General features: G+C 38.4%; 2 protein-coding genes across 4 annotated transcripts in view; one reads left to right on the top strand and one right to left on the bottom strand.

Annotated features, from left to right (window-relative positions):
- Positions 1 to 214: 214 nt before the first annotated feature.
- Positions 215 to 12,967, top strand: RNF139 (ring finger protein 139). The gene is made up of 2 exons (XM_079902297.1): positions 215 to 930; positions 10,443 to 12,967. Exons 1-2 carry the CDS (start codon positions 750 to 752, stop codon positions 12,254 to 12,256), a joined length of 1,995 nt encoding a protein of 664 aa, XP_079758423.1. The 5' UTR covers positions 215 to 749; the 3' UTR covers positions 12,257 to 12,967.
- A 134-nt stretch (positions 12,968 to 13,101) lies between these two features.
- Positions 13,102 to 22,038, bottom strand: part of TATDN1 (TatD DNase domain containing 1) — a 38,135-nt gene continuing 29,198 nt past the window's right edge. For 2 of the 3 annotated variants that reach the window (XM_079902300.1, XM_079902301.1), the window contains 3 exons: positions 17,789 to 17,859; positions 16,507 to 16,633; positions 13,102 to 13,288 (listed from right to left, as the gene is read on the bottom strand). In XM_079902300.1, the coding sequence (XP_079758426.1) occupies positions 13,186 to 13,288; positions 16,507 to 16,633; positions 17,789 to 17,859 (301 nt within the window). In that variant the 3' untranslated portion in view covers positions 13,102 to 13,185. Of the gene's footprint in view, positions 13,289 to 14,532; positions 14,637 to 16,506; positions 16,634 to 17,788; positions 17,860 to 22,038 lie in introns of all 3 variants that reach the window. The other variant, XR_013824709.1, reaches the window with a different exon arrangement.

Genomic DNA, 22,038 nt, shown 5'->3' with positions numbered 1-22,038 from the left:
TCCCGGTGGGGTGGAGTAGCTCTGGCAGGCGGCGCCCTTTGGCTCTCCTCCTGCCAAGCAGTTCTGAATCATGTTTATGGGACGTTTAATGGGCTCTAATAAAGCAGCTAATAATTCCCTCCCGACGAAGCAGTGACTGCCTCACACGCCAACGCCTTTGCGGGTGAGGCGCCCACCCTGAGGCTGGAGGGCGCGGCTGCCCAACAGCGCCTGCGCCACTGGGTGGCGCCAAAAGCAGCAAAGGCGGCCCCGGCTCCGGAGATGGGCGGAAACCATGGCAACGATAGGGACGTCTGCTACGCCGAGCGTGGTGACCGCGAGGGGAGCGCCCCTAGCGCCGTATTATGACGCGAGCGTCGGCGCGCGGTTTCCGCGGTCTCGCGTGACCGCGGGAGCAGCCTCCGGGCCTGGCAACAGCAGCAACTGCAGAGGCGGGCGGGCGAGGTCAAGATGGTGGCTCCACGGGCGGGGGAGGCGGTGGAGGGAGGAGGAGCCAGACCATAGCCGGCCGGAAACACCGACACCCACAGGCCTCCCGGGAGCCGCCGCTGCTGCCTCCGCCGCCGCCTCCGCCGCCTGCTCCAGCTCGAGAGACGCGAGCGGGCGGCGGGGCGGGCCGTGAGAGAGACACGAGAGGAGGGAGGGCGGGGGCGGAGTCGCCCGCCTTCGCCTCCGCCCCCGGCCGCCGTCCCGGCCCCTGCCCCGCGCGGCTCTACCCGGCCCGCCCAGCCCCGGTGTGGCAGCGGCTTATGGCGGCGCTGGGGCCCCCGGAGCAGCAGGTGCGGATGGCCCATCAGCAGGTCTGGGCGGCGCTCGAAGTGGCGCTCCGGGTGCCCTGCCTCTACATCATCGACGCCATCTTCAACTCCTACTACGATTACAGCCAAAGCCGGTTCTGCATCGGGCTCCAGATCTTCCTCCGGCTCCTTGGTGAGGGGGACGGGGTAGCCTGCGTCCGGGGACGGCTCCGCGGGCCGAGACGTGCAGGAAGGAGAGGGCAGCCGAGCGCAGGCCGTGGGGTGTGTGTATGTATGTATGTGTGTGTGTGTGTGTGTGTGTGTGTGTGTACGTACTAGTTTCGCGGGCCGAGACGTGCAAGAGGGAGAGGGCAGCCGCGCGCAGGCGGTGGTGTGTGTGTGGTGTGTGTGTGTGTGCGTGCGCGCGCGCTAGTTTCGTTTCCCCCCTGGGGGCGTCTTTGCGGGCCGGACGGGAGGAGGAGATGACATTTGTCTCAGAGTTGACAGCGGAGTGGTCCTCCCTGCGAGTCAGTCTCCTGTTCATTTTTGCCTCTGAGCGAGGGCGGGGAGAAAGCAGCGAGGTGTGAGCATGCGGCTCTGTGCCTGCTGTTTCTCTAGGGGAATGAGTGCTTGACCGCGTTCTATGCGACAGCCTTGGAAAAACAGCAACTCTGCTTACGTTTTTGATCTCGCCGTGTGTGACCTTGGGCTCGTCGTGCCGAGGCCTGGGCCTCAGTTTCCCCCTTTCCAAAATGCAGGGTACTCGTATGTTGTCATTTAAATGACATCCAAACGAAAGAGAATGTCAGACCTTGAAACTGTTAGAAAAATCCTCACGAAGAAGGCGATACTTAAAACGAGTCCTAAAATTTTCCATGAATAGAGAAGAAGGTATTGAGAACGGTTATAAAAACGTGGCTAGGAAGTGATAAGACTTGAAAATCAGTGTCTTGGTTGCATATGAATGGAGTGTTAAAAGAATCTTATACTTCACTCCCCATTTTCACTTGCATTACCAGAGTGAGAAGGATTTACGCTTAAAAGAAGTTTTTGAGTAATTGAAACGTGGCAAATTTTGTTGATGAGGTAATTCTTGTGTTAGTTTTTAGTGAGGCTGTGCTTTTGAAGTGTTGCTGAGGACGAGCTGATGGTGAGATCCTTACCAAGCCTTTCTGAATTAGGAGCCATCTGTTGCTGCTTTATTCCTACTCTTTAAAAAAGTGGTAATGTTGAGTTTTGTTTATAACAACACTTTACATTTGTTTGGTACTTTACTTGTGCAGTGCCTTTTCACTGGTATTATCTAACCTAACGTTCAAAAATCCCTCAAAGGAGGGTGGGTGGTGTTATTCTCATTTTACAAATGAGGAAACTGAGAGATAGAGGTTAAGTGTTTTGCTTTTGATACACGGCAAGTAATTGGTTGCCAGCACCTGGGCTTAACAAATCTTCTGGCATGGTTCGTCTTCCTCCTCAGTACAGCTGCAGTCCAGATACAGAATGCTATAATAATGATTATATGCTAGATCTTAAAACTAACAGATGTGAACGTGATGTTCTTTAGCACAAGACTTCTCAGTAACCCACCAGCTACTTAATCCCAGCCATCCTGCTTACCACTGCAAAATGTAATGCCCTCTTATTTGTGGCAAAAATGGAGCTGTGTGATTTCCAATGTATAGGAATAGCGAATCATTATGTTGTACACCTGAAACTAATATAATGTTATCTATTGATTATACCCCAATAAAAAAAGAACATTAGCTAGCTTTAATGTTTTGTACTTAACATATTTTGTTTAATTCTGATAGGGAATACAAGTGAGGTTAGTTAAATAATGTTACAATGAAATTAATAAGAATGGGGACCTGTTGGGAAAGCATTTTATTCCTGCCAGTTAGAAGTCACTCATTATGATCATAAATTAACAGGCAGTTGCTTGTCTCATTATAGAAAGGTGGTCCCAGCTGAGCCTGATAGATCCCAACCCCTCCCCGCGGTACCTCTCCACGTTAATTGATGACATGCATGCAGTCAAGACCTGTGCTGACTCCTGGGTTGGGGAGACTGAGAAATGGAGAACACTGATCACTTCTATTCCTGAACCCCACAGGAGAAGAGAGAGTTTGCTAGAGAGAGAGCAGAGGCTCTAGGGAACTTTATGAAATTTGGGATTACCAAGTGTAGTTTTGGGCACTGAATAACCAAATGTATTGTAACATGGACTCGAGGGTGGTAGGAGGGGCTTTCCCTGCTTCTGCTTTGAGAGGAGGGAGGAGGCCATGGTGGAGGAGCTGGAAAAAAGAAACCAAAACAAAACTGGGTTTGAGAGGATTCACATACTCATTCTGCCAGTAGTGTAGCCACTGTCTTGAGTGTTGTTCTGGCATGTAACTACAGAGCCTCTGAGAGCCCCTTGGGGACCAGGTGCTTTAATGCATTGTGCTCAGAGTTGAGCTTCAGGCTAGGGAGCTTTAAAGGAGTATTTTCTTTAATTAAATCTTTTGTAGTTTAAGAACACTGAATAAAGTAATCTGGTGTTTTCCTTGTACTATATCCATGCTTCTTATTTTTGTAGTAAATCATGGAAGTTTGCATTTGAGAGGTTAAAGAAGAATGTGACCTCAGGCAAGTTACACCTGCTCTGTGCCTCCCTTTTCTTATCGGTACCTTTTTAAAGATGGATCATAATGGTGTATCTCTCTTATAGAGTGTTAAGGGCAATAGATAAGGACATAAGTTCTTGTAACAGTACCTGGAACCTAGTAAGGGCCATTTAATTGTTAGCTACTGGTAAACATGGTAGCTTTAAAAAAATTTTTTTAATACTTCAATTAAGACCATACTGTGTTACAGATATTTCAGTTTTTGGAAGTCATCAGCACAATGTTGGTGCTGTTTATTTGAAAATTTTGATCCCAGAGTATTCTCTGGGTCAGACTTTATGAGAGATACAAAATATTTTCCCAATCTATCATTTGACTGCTCCTCACATTATGGCAGTGTAATTATGCTAATTTATGACATTTGTAAGAATGATAAAATTATTAAAAACTGGTTTTGGTGGTAAAAAATTTCATCCTGAATAAAAACAAATGTCTTAACTATTTGAGGACCATTCGATGAAGCATCTTATTTGTTATGGAAAGTGACAGGTTTGTGTGTAAAAGATACCAAAGGATGGTTGAAATCAATTGTTCTATCTGGTTAGTTTTTTAATAATTGTAGACCTCTCTGTGCTACTGTATATAAATCTCAAAATTTGTCACTCTCACCTTTTTCCTTAAAATGGAATTGTAAACATAGAAATCTATTCTGTATCCAGTTTTATTTAGTGTCTGAAGAATTTTGTCTCCTACCCCTACAAAAAACTATTACTACACTATACTTTTATTTGGTATCAAACTAATAAGAATTTCAGCAAGTCAGAATATAAAGCATCTCATTTTGGAGATCCAAATAAGGTCATATCACAATATATATAACTTTTAAGAATATTAAGCTATTCTTAGGAGGTGTTCAATGCTAAATGAAATGCAGCCCATTGCAGTGTAATGCTGAATTAACAAGTCTAAATCCAAGGCAGAAAATGCAAGCATAGGAGTTTGTTTTAATAGTATTACTCATATAATGACAATTCATTGAAGTGGAAAGTCCTTTCTAAACATAAAAGAAAATCCAGAAGTTACAAGGGTAAATTTGAGTACATAAAAATGAAAAACTTCTTTATGAAAAAATTCTTTTTTTACAAAGATTCTTAAAAATGACACATTAAGGGGAAAATATTTGCATCATATTTAGTTGAAGTACTAATAAAAGTTTTACTCTGTCAATAAGAAAAACTTATACTCCCAGAGAAAAATGGGCCCAGGATAAGCATTTCACAGTAAATGAAATGCACATGGTCAATAAGCAAAACAAAAATTACTCAGCCTTATTTATAATTTAACAAATGTAGTTAAAACAAAATTTCACTTATGAGATTCGTGAAGAATTCAAAGTTTGAATAAAAACTAGTTTGGCAGAAGTATGGGGAAATAGATGAAGTTAAACGATTTTTGTAAGGTGTTATTTCTATGTAAAGCCATTTGGTGCTATCAACTAAAATTCATCGTATACCTTTTGACTCACAATTCCAGTTCTGAGAACTTGGCCTGAAGATATAGTTGTGCAAAAACTGTTGGCAAGGGTATTCATTGCAGCATTGTTGGTAATAACAAAACAAAAACAAATTGTTAATCTAAATGTCTGTTGAAAGAGAATCTGTTCATTGTACAATATTATCAGTTTCAGCCATGCAATGAAATTGTTGAAAACAATGAGATAGTTATTTTTGGTGCTGTAGAAAGAACTCAGAAAACCTGTGAAGTGAAGCAGTAGTAATTATGACTGCATTGGGATAGCCTTAGGGGTTCTCAGCAGAGATACCGTTGACATTTTAGATGGGATAATTCTTTGGTGGGGGCGTGGGGACTGTGGCCGATGACTGGAGGGGAAGGGAGGGTGTGTAAACTGATCCTGGTTGAGAACTACTGAGGTGGACAAATAGACCAGTAAATAGCACAGAATAGAAAGCCCAGAAACAGACCACCCATGTATGTAGAGAAACTTGATGTGTTTCAGAGGTAGAATTGGAAGTATACAATACATTGAGGTAAATACAGACTATTAAGTTAGTGGTTATTTATTCACGTGAAAAAAATTATACTGGATCCCTACCTCACATCAATATATAAATAGTTCGGACTTCCTGGTGGCACAGTGGTTAAGAATCCACCTGCCATTGCAGGGGACACGGGTTCAAGCCCTGGTCCGGGAAGATCCCACATGCCGCAGAGCAACTAAGCCCGTGCGCCACAGCTACTGAGCTTGCGCTCTAGAGCCTGTGACACACCTACTGAAGCCCCTGCACCTAGAACCCGTGCTTTGCAACAAGAGAAGCCACCACGATGAGAAACCCGTGCACCTCAACGAAGAGTAGCCCCTGCTCACCGCAACTAGAGAACGCCCGCGTGCAGCAACAAAGACCCAACACAGCCCAAATAAATAAATAAATTTATAAAATATATATATAAATAGTTCTAAATGGATTAATATCTAAATGTGAAAAGGAGAACTTTAAAAGTTTTAGAAGAAAATATAGAATTTTTTTTTTTTAGGGTTAGAGTAAGGGAAAAGTTCTTTAGAAATATGTAAAAGCAAATGTATTAAATAATGATTGATAAGTTCAATGATATTAAAATTAAAACCCTCCGTTAATCATAAGCCAGCATCAGAAAGTGAAAAGAGTGGCCACACATCTGGAGAAGATATTTGCATTACAGATAACTACAAAGAGTCTGTAGTCAGAATATTTTTTAAATGACTACAATTCAATAAGGAAAAACAACTCCGTAAATAATTGAGCAAAAGATAAACTGGCAATTCACAGAGGAAGAAACATTGAATGGTCAGTAAATCGAAAGGTGCCCTCTTTGATGAGTAATCAGAAATGTAATTTTTAGAAAAGGTTAAAAAACTCCACTATTATAATGAGATCTTCTTTGGGTAAAAAGCAAAAATAAGTATTTATCCATGAATGTGTGCTTATTTATGCAAAACTTGGTTAACTTTTCATTTAATACCTATAGGGTTGAACTTTTAAAAAAATATCATGTTCCTATATTTCTTTTTAATAAACACATAGTTAAAAATTTAATTTAAAAGCAAAATTTATCTTATTAATAAAAAACTTAGAATACCCTTTTTTTAACCTAAAGTAAGAGTTTGATAGAAAAATTTTCTTTATGCTATAGTTTGTCAAGTACACCTACAGACTGACATCCCAAGATGTACATCCCAAGATGTTTTATTTACTTTGTTCTATATTTCATTGCATATGGTTCTCTTGGGAGTAATGTAGTTAAAACATTTTTGTACTGTTCCGTCTTTATTCTGTCAGGCATTGAAATGTTTTTCCACAGCTTGCTTTAGATTTTATATTAAAGGTATTTAAGGTACCTGGGGAGTTATGTCTTATTTCCTTCTAATTTTTAGTCCCCAACTTCCAGAAAGGTTAAGGGTATGAATGGACTTTACACATAAAAGAATTAAACACTTTGCTGTGTAACATGCATGGTGGTTTCTTTTTTGTTTTCAGCTTGTTTTGTTTGCTTATTTTTGGTAATCCAAATTGAAAAGGCCCTGAACTCTTTCATGAATTGAGTTCATGTATATCTTCAAAGCTCTGAATTGATTTTGATACCTGCCGTTTTCCTACCTTGAGCACTTTAGTGAGGCTCTCTAATCACTGGAGAATTGGATCCCTGAATTGTGATTCCAGTTAATTCTATGCACCACTGTCCCAAGGTGATTTTTCTTTATAAAGTAGCATTTATATATAGCCTTGATTACTTGTTGCAGGTCACTCTTAAATCCTAATGAGGAAACTGTCCTGGGGCTTAATTTACTTAGGCCTACAGGTTAAATATCAAGAGTTGCATGTCTGAAGTTGTGAAAATGCAATGAAACTTTGATATTATTGACAACACTTCCTGAAGGCCATGAGAGGGAATATTACTTGAGAGATTTGGAAAGTTGACTTTTTTTTCCTGTGAAATGAGAGCTGATTCTACATTCCATACACAGGAACATGAGTATAAAGGAAAAATTTAAGAATTTTAAAAATTAAAATAATTTTAAATAATAATAATAAAATTAAAATAATTTTATACTATTCTTGAAATGTTCGGTCATTATTAAATCTTGGGGAATAATTTTAATCAAGAAAGAGTAGTATCAGGGGCTTCCCTGATGGCACAGTGGTTAAGAATCTGCCTGCCAGTGCAGGGAACATGGGTTCGAGCCCTGGTCCGGGAAGGTCCCACATGCCAGGGAGCAACTAAGCCCGTGTGCCACAACTACTGAGCCTGCATGCCATAACTACTAAAGCCTGCACGTCTAGAGCCCGTGCTCCGCAACAAGAGAAGCCACTGCAATGAGAAGCCCGCGCACCGCAAGGAAGAGTAGCCCCTGCTCACTGCAACTAGAGAAAGCCCGCGCGCAGCATCGAAGACCCAACGCAGCCAAAAATAAAAATAAATAAATAAATTTAAAAAAAAGATTAAATGGAGACAAATCAACTTTAGGGGTGTTTACTTTAAAAAAAAAAAAGTATCAGATTGTTACTTGCTAGGAGACATCCAAACTTTGAGGTAGTCTCACTACACTATTTGTCTATCACACTCTCTTTTGTCCAGAAGTATTTCTAAAACCCAAATAATTCCTTAATCTGTGTAAAAATAAGCATCGGGGAAAAAAAGCTATTAGAATAAAAAGATCTGGTTATAAGTTACAGCACAGTTCATGAATATTCACAAGTAAAGATTAATGTACCACTTTGTGAATAGCAAGTTAAAAATAATTTACAGTCCCTGCTTGACTTTCTCCCTTTTAAAAAGTAACATAATAGAACTGAAGTTATCATGGTTTTGTTTTGACGCATTTTAGGAGATTAAGTTTTGTTTCAGGAAAAAATACTTTTGTTTTTCTGTGTAGAGAAAGTAGGATTACATATGGCATATGGTGGCTGAGTAAATTCCATTTCCTGTTACCTTCCACAGGAAGGGTTTCTAAACCTGCTCAAAAAAAAAAGCCCATTTTCTGTTGAAAGGGCTCTTTGGGAGGATTATTAGTGGCCCACTTGTTCAGCGAATTGGGTGGTTCTTGCGCAGAGGTTGATGTATCTTCCAGGTGATTGTTTTCTTTTGTTGTCCTTTTCACAAATGACCTGACAAATAGGCACAGGATAAAATTTTAAGTTTGTGGGCAAAGTCATCATTTGGAGGAACTTGGCCCTTGCTTTTAACTGCAGTAGATTGTGGAATGGCTCTATTGTATTATGCAGTGTTGGTCTTGGTTGCATGCTGAAATCAGATGGATAGATAGATGGATGTTTAATTTGGAGTTTGTCACTTTTTCGGTACTCCAAGGTCCGATTTCTCAGCTTTGTCTTACCTTTTCATAGGTTTCAATTTCCAAGTGGGCTGTATTTTATGGTTGCCTTTAAAAATAGAACACAGAATTCAACAGAAACGTTTATTTCCCCAATTATTTTATTTTCTACAAAATATTTCGGGATCTATAGATGTAAAAGGCAGGATCCTTGCTTGCTAGTAGGTACCTACTCAGATAACTACAAACTTCAGTGTCAGGTGGTGTATGAGTATTAGGAGTTTCACCAAGTTCTGTAGATGTGCTGAAGGAACAGTCAGTATCAGGAAAAGTGGGTTTGTAGGATGGGTAGGATTTGAACAGTCAGGGATTTGGGAAGTTGATGGGGCCGTTCTGCCAGGCAAAGAGAAGAATGTAAATACAGCTGTAATCATGGCAGAGAAGAAGGGGTATGTTTGGGAAAGAAATCTGGAGCATTGGTGTGTGTGTTGGGAGGATTATTACTTTAAAGCAAATTGGGTCCTTGAATGTTAGGACAAGGAGTGTAGGTTTCAATTGATAGTAATTTCAGAGCTGCTGCAGTATTTTGAGCAGAGACATGAAAAAAGGCAATTTGGTGACGGCTTGTAGATGGATTTGGATGAGAGAGTTTTCAGAGACAGACTAATAGGTGGGTGTCACTGAGAAAAGGAAGGTATAGGTATTAGTAAAATTTGTCACTGATTGTCAGAGTTTGAGGATGAGGGGCTAGAGGTGCTGTTAGGAGAATAACAATGGTACCTCTGACTGACATTGGAAATCGCGAGGAAGAGCTGTTTGAGGTGAGAGTAGGTTCAGTAGGTTTTAGAAGTTTTGGGTGTTGCAGTTGTAATGTAGAAGTGTAAGTAGGTGAATATTTGGGTGTGGTTCCCATAGCTGAAACCTTGGATAATAATGTTTATCGTAATCTCACTTAAAAATTTGTCAGAGCACCAAGAAAGATGGTGCTGGATGCACAACAGACTATACATTGGTTGCTTACGGGGGGGGGGGGGGAGGGGGAAGATTTATTAAAACGTGTGGTTTTCTGAATGTTACTTTTGTAATTTGAAGAACAGTAAAAAGGGTTGACTATTTGAAGAAAAAGATTCAAACATACAGGAAAAAGGAAACTTGGAGGAAATGTCTGGTATCTGAGGAAAGTATGTACAGAAAAAAAGTGAATTTGGACCTGAAGGAGAATGCTCAAATTTAAGGAGCAGAAAAAATAAGAGCCAGCAGGAGTTCAGTTTGAGTAAAAGGAGGAATTAGGGGTAAGTGTGAAACTTAAACTTGATTTCCTAAAGAACACGTGTGAGAAAAAGAAATCTCAGATTTAATAGGAACAAGTTTTCCATTTGGGTTACTTTTAATTCTTAATGTTTTTGTAATGGAATTATCTTAAATATTTTTAATTATGAATATGTTCTTTCAGGTTTCAAACTTCTTAAACTGTATATCATGACAAACTCATCTTGAAGATAATTTAGTAATTTGGACATATACTACTACCTGAATTACTCTGGAAATTAGAAAATAAGGGGTAGGATTTTTAAGGATGTTTGATCTGTCCTGTTGAACTTTGACTTTACAAAAAACATTTATTGGCCTTTAAGCCTAAATTGTATTCAGGCTTAACATTCATCAGTTTGAAAATATTCATACTTCCTTACTAAAGGAAGAATATCATAACTGTTAGTGGAAAAAACATTCTTTAAAAATGTTTCATTCGAATGTCCTTTCTTTTTTTTTTAGGTATATTTGTATCCAGTATTGTTCTGATCTTGTCACAGCGATCACTTTTCAAGTTTTACATGTACAGCTCAGCCTTTCTATTAGCTGCAACTTCAGTGTTGGTAAATTATTATGCTGCTTTGCACATTGACTTCTATGGTGCCTACAACACATCAGCTTTTGGAATTGAGCTGCTTCCTCGAAAAGGGCCCTCGCTGTGGATGGCACTCATCGTTCTACAGCTAACATTTGGAATTGGATACATTACACTACTCCAAATTCATTCCGTCTATTCACAGTTAATTATTTTGGATCTCTTGGTTCCTGTAATAGGCTTAATCACAGAGCTACCATTACACATCCGAGAGACTTTAGTTTTTACCTCTTCCTTGATTCTCACGTTAAATACAGTGCTTGTCTTGGCAGTGAAACTTAAGTGGTTTTATTATTCCACAAGATACGTTTATCTTTTAGTAAGGCACATGTATCGAATTTATGGATTACAGTTATTAATGGAGGACACATGGAAGAGGATTCGTTTCCCAGCTGTACTGAGAGTCTTTTGGCTAACAAGAATTACAGCTCAGGCTACGGTATTAATGTACATTTTAAGGATGGCAAATGAAACTGATTCCTTCGTTATTTCTTGGGATGATTTCTGGGACCTCATTTGTAATCTTATAATTAGTGGATGTGATTCTACACTCACTGTACTGGGCATGAGTGCTGTAATTTCCTCAATAGCCCATTATTTGGGTCTTGGAATATTGGCCTTTATTGGATCAACTGAAGAAGATGACAGGCGGCTTGGCTTTGTAGCACCTGTTTTATTTTTTATTTTGGCTCTTCAGACTGGTTTAAGTGGGCTAAGACCAGAAGAGAGACTTATTCGCTTAAGTAGAAACATGTGCCTTTTATTAACAGCAGTCCTGCATTTCATCCACGGAATGACAGACCCTGTATTAATGTCTCTCAGTGCCTCTCATGTGTCATCTTTTCGTAGACATTTTCCTGTGCTCTTTGTCTCTGCTTGCCTGTTTATTCTTCCTGTTATACTCAGTTACGTTCTTTGGCATCACTATGCACTAAATACATGGTTGTTTGCAGTTACAGCCTTTTGTGTGGAACTCTGCTTGAAAGTAATTGTTTCTCTCACTGTTTATACGTTATTCATGATTGATGGCTACTATAATGTCCTCTGGGAAAAGCTTGATGATTATGTCTACTATGTTCGTTCAACAGGCAATATTATTGAATTTATATTTGGAGTGGTAATGTTTGGAAATGGGGCTTATACTATGATGTTTGAGTCAGGAAGTAAAATTCGGGCTTGTATGATGTGCTTACATGCCTATTTTAACATCTATTTACAAGCAAAAAATGGCTGGAAGACATTCATGAATCGTAGAACTGCTGTAAAAAAAATTAATTCACTTCCTGAAATAAAAGGGAGCCGCCTACAAGAAATAGATGATGTATGTGCAATCTGCTATCATGAGTTTACAACATCTGCTCGTATTACACCATGTAATCATTATTTCCATGCACTTTGCCTTCGGAAATGGCTGTACATTCAAGATACTTGTCCGATGTGCCATCAAAAAGTGTACATTGAAGATGATACCAAGGATAATTCAAATATATCTAACAACAATGGATTTATCGCACCCAATGAAAATCCAGAGGAAGCTGTAAGAGAAGCTGCTGCTGAATCTGACAGGGAATTGAATGACGACAGTTCAGACTGTGATGACGACGCTCAAAGAGAAAGAAATGGAGTGATTCAGCACACAGGCACAGCAGCTGAAGAACTGATTAATGATGATACTGATTAAAATAAGCATTTACTAATCATTGAGGTATTTGTTTAAAATTCAGTTCATCCAAAATGGAGTAATATGCTTCACTTCAGTGTGTAACCAAGCACAAAAACAGTATCAATGTTGAATCTGTGAATGGTTTTCCGTTTACTGTGATGTGCTACTGTAAATATACCTCTTCAATTACTTCTGGTCTCTTTAGTGACCTATTTAAATTTGTGTACATTATTGTACATAGAATAAAATTTTCACATTTTTATGACAAATTTGAACAAATAACTTTTTAATAGATGTAATAATATGGTGCGTCAACTGTGCCAAAGATTCCTCAATGGAAGTATATAATGTATCTAACTCTGGACCCTAGTTTTTCTTTAAAATGGATGGGAGAGAATAAAAATGCAAATCAGGGGAAACCGTATTAAATCAAAGAAATCAGATAATTTGGGCCAACCAGAGGATAAATGCTAAATGTAGAGTATTTTTAAAACTAAGGAAAAAAAATAGGCTGCCAGAAGTGATTGAGACACTTTTTTGAAATTTGAGAGTAGCATTGTGGTCGAGCTGGGTTTGAAAGTCACAATTCGGAGAGTGTGTGAGTTGAGAAACAGGCTTATTTATATATCAACTAACCTTTGGTATAAACCAGGATGTGCTATTTTGATGTAAAAATCACTATATTTGTTAGCCAATCTGTTTGCAGAGTTGACATAAAACTGTCCTTTTGAACTTTTGAAGAGGTTACAACATGAAATATTTGGGGGATTTCACTATTTTAAACTAAGACATTAAGTGACTTTAAAAAATTCTCATCTGACTTCATGGGTGGCATACAGTGATATAATACCTCTTTAGACAACTTCCAGAGAATTCCTTTATTGAAACTTTTAAGTTTTACCATGAAATTTTATGTACATGATGGAAAAATGGGAGACACATACCAGTTACATGTCAGGAAAAAATATTTTAATAGTGTTGTTATATAGCGTATTGGCTAGTTCCAGTGGATCTTCATCTCTTACTGCTGACATTATTTCCAGTATTTGACTAAAACAGAACAAAAATGGATGGTTACATTTCTAAGTACATATTCTGTTTTAAAGGTATTATCTTTTTTCACATAAAGGAAAAGATACTGTTTTAGCATCTTTTAACATAAAAAGCCGAGCAGGCATTAAAGTTTTCAGCAACGTTAGCAGAAAGTTTAACTGCTAGGATATTTAAAACAGAGCAGTTAAAGACAAATTTCTGAGACAGTCTTGCATATAACTAGAGCCAGGCACCAGGTTCAAGTAAATTACAAAACCAGCCCATATTATGTGTACCACAATTACGGAATTAACCCAGTGGAAATGAAGAGTCCTTTTAAACTGTGGGTTAATTACACATTAGTGGGTCATGATGTGCTTTTAAAAAATGAAAAGGAAAAGCACACTGCATTTAGTAAGGCAAGTACTGTTTCATTTTTGTTTGGGTTTTATACATGCAAGTGTACTGAGTCACAGTGTGGTACTGTGGGGATAGCAGTTAAAGTTTGAAAGCCACTGCTTAGAGAACTGGTCGTAAAGGACAGCAAGAAATTGCTGCATCACCACCAGCAGACTGACAACAAAGGAAGTTAGAGCAAGTTACTTAGAACAATGTATGGTTATTAGGGGGGATGGGGAGAGAGAACGTCCTATGTTTTCCCCTTCAACAGAAAGGTGTGAATCTTTCTGTTTCTTTGCCTAGAATAATGATAATTATCAGTAGCTGTTTTCTAGCAATATTATATGTAGACAATATTTCTTATACATGAATTAGAAAGTTCAAAGTCAGAATTAGACATTGAAATATTCTTTGTCTTAAGCTTTTTGTTCCCTTTATGGGTTTTTAAAATATGAACACCTAAAGGAATCAGGGACAGAGATTACACATTAACTGGAACTTTTAAATTCTATAGGAGTAACAAAAGCCTTGTTTATATTAAATGAACTGACTATACAGTTTTTATCTGACAGTCAAAATAGGCTAAAAGCAAATCTGTTAACACTGAAAGTGACACTAAAGATTCAATTTTCTTAGCAAACTAGATTTTTCTTCTATTAACTACTTGGAATTGGAAATACATAATACTGGGAAATCAGTATGATTCCTGCCACCAATCTCCCTTCTGGTCCTTTCTCCACACTGATACCAGTTAATAGCTTTCCTGCTTAAAATCCTTTGGGTTCTGATAAAATCTAAATTCCTAAGGGTGGCACACAAAAGCCCTCACTCTCTGGCCTTACAGTACCTTCCCTATCACTTACCGAGCATCCTACTTTATGCCACACTGCAGTCATTGTTCCAAGCTCTTCTTCAGTCTGCCTTCGCTGAAGGTGTTTGTCTTGGTCTGGCCTAACTCCTGGTCCAACTTAGTAAACAGATGAAATGTCACCTTAGTTAAGCACTCCATTTCCCCTCAGGGCAGGCAGCTGCTCTGTCCTGTGGTCCCCGTTATATGTTCATACCTCTATAACAGCACTACTATCTTGGATTATACTTTTTATCTGCTTGTTTGCTCTAGGAGGATCCTTGTCAGACTTGGTTAACGCCTTAACCAAAGTGCCTGGCACAGTGTACCTACTCATCTGGTGGGATGAGGGTGGGAACAGTCTTGATTCTTCTGTGTAGTCTCAGTAACTTGTACCTTTCCTGATATTTGGCAAGAGCTCCAAAATGTATTTCAAGGAACTTATAATCTAATGGGGGCGGGGGGTGGGGGCAGAGATCTCTATACAAATAATTGGAACATAAAACTCTTAACAGATGGAGTTTATAAAAATGACTGTAAGTAGGAATTAACTTGCTAATTAATATTTCGCATTAGACTAGGGGCATGTGTATTTCTGAAATGTGGTTTAAAATTTTTCAGTTTGCAAATGTTGATTTTCCCAAGCTCTGCCTACTCAGAACTGGTATTCATGATTGCAGTAGATACTTAAAAGCCTTCTTGGTTCTTAATAGTCTGCATTTAGAAACACCTTAAAATTTTGTCTTGAAAATATGCAGCTAAAGTCAACAGCTATACTTTTACTTAAGATTAAGGCAGTGTGGAAAACCAATTTAGATACACTGTTGGCAACTACTTCCTCTAAGCTGGCTGCTGGAAAACTGCCAGTTTCTTGTCTCTACTGTCCTTTTAAATCTCCAAAGAATTACTGAAATGTCTCTGGACTGAACTTGCAAGTACCTACATTTCATAAAAATTACAAGTGTTTCTTTACTAATCAGAGTTTAAATATATTCCTCACCCTACAGATTTTAAAACATTCAGTTTTAAAGTCTTTGCCAACATCAGCATGTTAATAAAGGAAAATCTTTCTAGTGTATCTTTATAGAATAATTCTTTATTTTTCTGCTCACTGAATTTTAGATCTGGCTTATCTAATATATTCTTACCTGTTAAAACTACTAAAAAAAGATGGAGCATATTAAAGGAATTACTACAACAATCCTATATTAATTTTTATGAATGTGTGATAAATATATCCAGTTGCCCGAACTGGTAAGCCATACTAGATTGATACAGTCAGATTTAAATTACTGCTTGTGCAACAAAAGAAACTGGATGACAGGCCCATTAAAATAAACTTTTCCTATGAATTACAATATGCTGTACAGCTCCTTGGCAGTTAGATGTGTAATACCGCCCTTTTCACATGTGCTCTGTATTAGTTTAAAAAATGATTCTGAATTAGTTTTTTTTTCCCTAGGAAATAAAATTCTATAAAGTTCTGCCCTTTTTCTCGGTTGGAAAAAGGAAATCATTTCTATAATTTGTCCTTTTGTTCAGAGGCTTAAAGAACTGTGTTATTTCTTAGGTTCATTCAAGCTGTCAAATCACTTAAAATACAGATACCATTAAAAAAAGGTCTTCTGCTAAGACTGTGCTTTTATACATCAGCAGGAAACCTGCAAGATAACAGAACTTAAGCCAGGTAAGGTGATTCTATGCATGGATAGCTTTAAGATCTTTTTCCCTCCCTACAAAATGACAAATGACCAAAATCACATGAAGTTCTTACTCTGTAATAAAACCACTCTGGGTTGAGAGGATATGAAAAAAGGAGCTGATACACAGCAATTAGGCACGAATTCCTCCAAATAACTGCATTAAAATGGTGTTTGATAACTTCACTTGGATTTCACCCAACTTTAATTCTGTCCCTTGAGTTCATTTTGTAAATGGCATTTGATGGTTGACTTCAATGTTCTGGAGACCATGAAAACAAGATACTTACATTATATGGCAGGGTTCATTTCTGTCTTTCAAACAGTGCCCATTTTCCCACTTCTTTTTGGTGGGAAATGAAGTTTTTATATATTTTGATCCAGCATGTGTACTTTTGACTCCACACCAAGGTGCATCTAGAGTTAAGCGAAGAAAGAGAAGTCTCTCAAAGAGATTTTTACCTTTTTAAATTATTGTTTTTTTAATGAATATTATTAAACTATTATATAACCTCTAAAATATACACCATGATTCAGCTTAAAAAATGGTAAAAGGCAACAGAAAACAGCTTTAAGAAAAGTACAAGATAAAATCTTGAACTGTACAAATTCTTAAACTTTTATTTCTTTTTTTCCCCACTAACAGTATTGTTGGTGTATGGTATGCTTTAAAAAATCTAAAGCTAAAAGAAATACAACTGTAACATGAAAACATTTAAGTTAAACTTCTGTTTGCCCCTACTGAATGTAAAACAGTGGCTTTGATTTTTTTTGTTTTTTGTTGTTGTTTGTTTTTTTTGGCTGTGCCACGTGGCATGCGGGATCCTAGTTCCCTGATGACCAGGGATCGAACCCCGTCCCCCCTCCAGTGGAAGCTTAATCACTGGACAGCCAGGGAAGTCCCCAAAACAGTGGCTTTGAATACTGGGATTATTTACTTACCTAAATCTCTAATAAAGAATTGTAATAGTTTACACATTTTACAACCATTGTATTTTTAATAAGATAATTTAGTTTTCATGACTCCCCAAGGAAATACACCTGATTTCTTCAGAATGGCTCAGTCTTGACTTTACTAAAAAAGTCCATGTGTATAAGAAGAGCCTTGAGCTCAGGGTAGAGATAAAATTTTTAGCTTCTAACTTTGTCTTACTTTGAGAGGCAGCAGATTAATTGCTAAAATTCTTAAATCCAACTGATTTAAATGTTTGCACTTTACTTAAAAAGTATTGTACAATTAAGCCATTACAAAGAAGACATTGTTTAAAAAAAATTCTGAATAGTTTTTGAAAGCCTGAGGTGAAATTCTTAGTTAAGACTCCTGTTTAATACAACAGCCTCCTTAGTTACCCACATGGTCTGACGTTCCATTCTTAAGTGCTTAGGCTTAGTCAGACTTCTAAAATTGAAAAACTCGCTTGTGTAAATATTTTCCATTACAGCTCCCAAAGACTTCCTGAAAAGTATAATTGTTGAGGTTGAGCATGCTAATAAAATAATACTTGTTTACTTTTCTCTAGCTCTTTTTGGGTATGGTTTAATATGAAAATTAAGTTCTAAAAGCAAACTTACCAGTCTCAATCATTAATTTTTCACTAGGTATTGACTTCAGAACTTCCAAATTAGCCTCAGTTTTCAGTGAGCTTGAAAAAAAAAAGTTATTCATATATAAAATAAAAAGGTGCATTTAATGAACAGCAACTTTTTCATATTATAAACTTGTCTAAAACAGATTACAGAACTAACCCAAAATCCTGAAACAAAACTTTGGTTGGCTACAATGGAAGTATACTTTTGAAAGTATTTGCACATTCCCATCCTTACAGAATCCAGGTTAAGATCTATTCCAACCAGATCCTGCCTTTAGGGGGTGCAATTTTTTGTGCCTTCGGTTGATCGTCCAATAACTTTCTGTAACAGTCTATGTTAAACAATTCTTTGAAAAGAATTTATTTGCGTCTCTGGGTAATTTGCATAATTTAGAGCTCATAAGGCTGCATTTGAAGGTATGGCCAATTTCTTTATGGGCCAAATACCCAGGGATTCACTGGTATGAAGGAATCAGATACTCAAGGTTCATGTTTCACTAATCAGAAATAGAATCTTCACAAAGGATGAAAATCACAATCACTGTTAGAACTATGAGTATTTAACATGGTATGAAACTAGAAAGCTGGTTAGGAGATGCCAGTTTTATTATTCCTGTTTAGACCCCACCACAATCCACCCACAAATCTGGAAACTTTTAAGATCTTCCATTACTCTTGATATTCTGAAACGTGATAATGTGTCCGGGCATAAAACCTTTTCATCCATTTAGGCAGCTGGAATCTTCCAATTTAGACTCTTCCCCACCCCTAACTGGGAACATATTATGGAAAAACAGGACTTTTCCTCTTTCATTTTCTTTCTTCTCTCTGGGACTTCTATTAGTCAATTTTAGGACTCCTGAATTGGTCTCCGAGGCCCTGTTTCTTTCATACCTTTTTTTCTGGGGAATTAATTTTCATTTTCACACCCTGAGATAGACAGGATTATTGGTTCCAATTCTCTCTCATTTGACAGAATTACATATCTGCACCCTTGCCATGATTTCTTAGTAGGAAGAAGGAACCTGAATCTGGCCATGGCCTCAAGACTTGCTTTGACCAATGGGATGATATGGCCAAGAGGCTTGGAATGCACTTTCGTGATTTGCAATGGCACCCTCATGATCTTCTGAGATTAGCATGCACTAAGTAACTGTTACCTCTTCAGCCTGGGCATCCCGAATGAAAACACATGGCGAAGATCTGAACCCAACATGGAGCCTGTGGCAGAGTTCACCTCTATCAATTAAACCCCAGCTGACCCAAAGACCCATGAGTGTTTAAAAAAAAAAAAAAAAAGTTTACTGTAATATGTCAATGAGTTTTGGGATGGTTTGCTATATATGTGATGACATACTGTCCTTATGTTGCATTTTTAACTTCAGGACTTGATATAACTTTTCATTATGGAGAGTTTCAAATATACACATAACTAGAATAACACAGCACCCCCTTCTCCATGTATCTATTACCTATAGCCCCATCAATTATCAACTCCTGGATGATCCCATCCCATCCACTGAATGCTTTCCTCTGGGATCGACATAAGCATTCCAAGTCTTAGTCCTCAATAATCCAGTTTGTTCAGGTTTCTTGAGAAAAAATTACTTTCCCCCCTGAGTATAAATGCTTGCTCCTTTGTACTCTGTGCATGGGAGTGGATATGGGGATTGGTATCTTTCTCTATATAGGCCTTCAATCACCCTGTTTTGGTCGCCATTCTAAGTCCGAAGCCTTTCTGGGATTCTGTCTGCAACACCTGCTCCCATCTCCTCTGAGGCCCTTTAGTGGTACAGTCGTCTAAGTTTTCTCTTCCAATTTAATCTGTCTTCCAGAAATCTACAAAACATTTCTCCATTAGCAAAACTTTGGCCTTTTTTTCTTTACTTTTCCTTTTTGAATATAATTTTATTTTAGCATTTTAGGAGGGGTAGGAGGGAAATGTGTGTCTGGTTTACTGTAAGTACCAGCCTTTTGTTAGTGTTCTCTAGAAAAAAACAAAATTCTTATTTTCAACCAGCTTAATACTTGGTCAATATATTTTCTAAAATATGCTGATATATTTGATATGGATACTAAATTTAAAACATGACCAAATTTTTGGAGTATTTGCATATTTTTAATCTCATGAAAACAAACTGTCTGATTGACTCTTTTCCTACATATATTAATGCTTGTAAAAACTGATCTACACAGACATAGAAAACAAACTTATGGTTACCAAAGGGGAAAGGGAGGCGGGGAGGGATAAACTGGGAGTATGGTATTAACAGATGTACACTACCATATATAAATAGACAAACGAGAAGGATTTGCTGTATAGCACGGGGAACTGTATTCAATATCTTGTCATAAACTATAATGGAAAAGATGTATAACTGAATCACTTTGCTGTACACTTGAAACAATATTTAAATAAACTACACATCAGTTAAAAAAAAACTGATCTAAATACAGAACTATATACTATCAGAAGAAATATTTTTAATCAAAGCCAGAATCTCTATTAAGGTTTCCCATTTAAGGAAGAGCATGTGCATAATTCTGTGGTCAAATTTGAAACTTTCCCATTTTCTTGGGGGGAAAAAAATTCTAATTTAATCTTTAGAAACCAAAGACTATATCATAATGTAAACAGATTAAATTACCATACCCCAGAAACTCAGATTAAGACTACTCTAAACTGAATTTCAAAAGAAGTACAGAAATATTGACTTCGACTAAATAAACTACTGACCCATTAATTCTGAGTTAATGTAGGAGAAAAAAAAAAATCAAGTAATTAGCTTAAAGCCAAGTCTTTATAAACTCAAGATCACTTAGAAACCTCTAAGACAGACGTACAGTTCAAGTTTGTGAAATAAAGGTCTCTACCCCCTTCTCTTGAAAATCATCCCAAAATAAGAAGAAACAGCATGTTTTGATGAAACTAGGAGACATTTCTAACTCATCACAAAATATAAAGCAGAAAGTAGATAGAGAAGTGGTAAACGATCTATGTTTACGTGCTAAGTGACTTAAGTGCTATGTGCTTGTAGAGAGATACTGAAGATAAGCCAACCAATTCTCCCAAGGAAGTTCTAAGAACTGGAAGAACTAGGTACCTAGAAAGGATGGGGCAGGGCAGGGGACTGAAATGGGGATTGCTTGAAAAGTCAGGGTAAAGAGAAGATGGGATTCTCAGATTACTTTCCAATAAATTGGTGCAGAGATGACAACTGCCCGGTACCCTGGCCCGAGAGAGAGAGGCAGAGACAGAGAGAGAGGCAGAGACAGAGAGAGAGATGTGTGCCGTCTCTGGACTGGAAGACAAGCAGCACAGAGGAGGGCAGGGTGAGGCATGGACTAGAAATGGAGACTGATTGCTTACTGAATGGAGACATCCCCTCTCCAGCACCATCCTGCTTCAGAACATAGGTATGTTTATGAATTCTCATCCCATTTTCCCACCAGGGATCAGAGGAGCCCTCTCTGGAGAAACTGAACAAACCCAGAGGAAGATCTTGACAAGCTGACACTAAGGAGTCCCCGGCGAGAAAGTCAGTTGGCCATCTGTGGGCCTGCAGTTGATGGGCTATCTCCCCACGGAGCTTCCAACAGCTTTTCCCCCTTCACTCTTAAAATATACAGCAAAGAACTGCCTGACATTTGAAGAAAGCCTCTATCATGATAGAGACCAAAACAAAGAGGAAAAGGAACTCAGAGGAAATAAAAGCATTAAATGGCATATATATATAACATATCTTTAGAGAGATGGGAAGATGCTGCATCTACCAAACAAGAATACGGTAGGAAAAAAAACGAGAGCTTTCAGAGACTGAAAACAAAAGCTTAAGTAAGTTTCCTTAAAAAGTTGAAAAAGGGGACTCCCTGGCAGTCCAGTGGTTAGGACTCCAGGCTTCCACTGCAGGGAGCACAGGTTTGATCCCTGTTCAGGGAACTAAAATCCTGCAAGCCGTGTGGTACAGCCAAAAAAAAAAAAAAAGGTTGAAAAATAAAGCACTTGTTTGAGAGGAGGAAAAAAATTAGATAGAAATTGTAGAATAAAAAAATGAGATCAGGGACTTCCCTGGTGGCGCAGTGGTTAAGAATCTGCCTGCCAATGCAGGGGACACGTGTTAGAGCCCTGGTCCAGGAAGATCCCACATGCCATGGAGCAACTAAGCCCGTGCGCCACAGCTACTGAGCCTGTACTCTAGAGCCCATGAGCCACAACTACTGAGCCCACGTGGT

This window comes from Stenella coeruleoalba (assembly GCF_951394435.1).
Source record: "Stenella coeruleoalba genome assembly, chromosome: 17".
NCBI classification, from domain to species: domain Eukaryota; kingdom Metazoa; phylum Chordata; class Mammalia; order Artiodactyla; family Delphinidae; genus Stenella; species Stenella coeruleoalba.
Note: the sequence above shows the minus strand (reverse complement) of the source record. Positions and strands in the feature narration are given on the sequence as shown.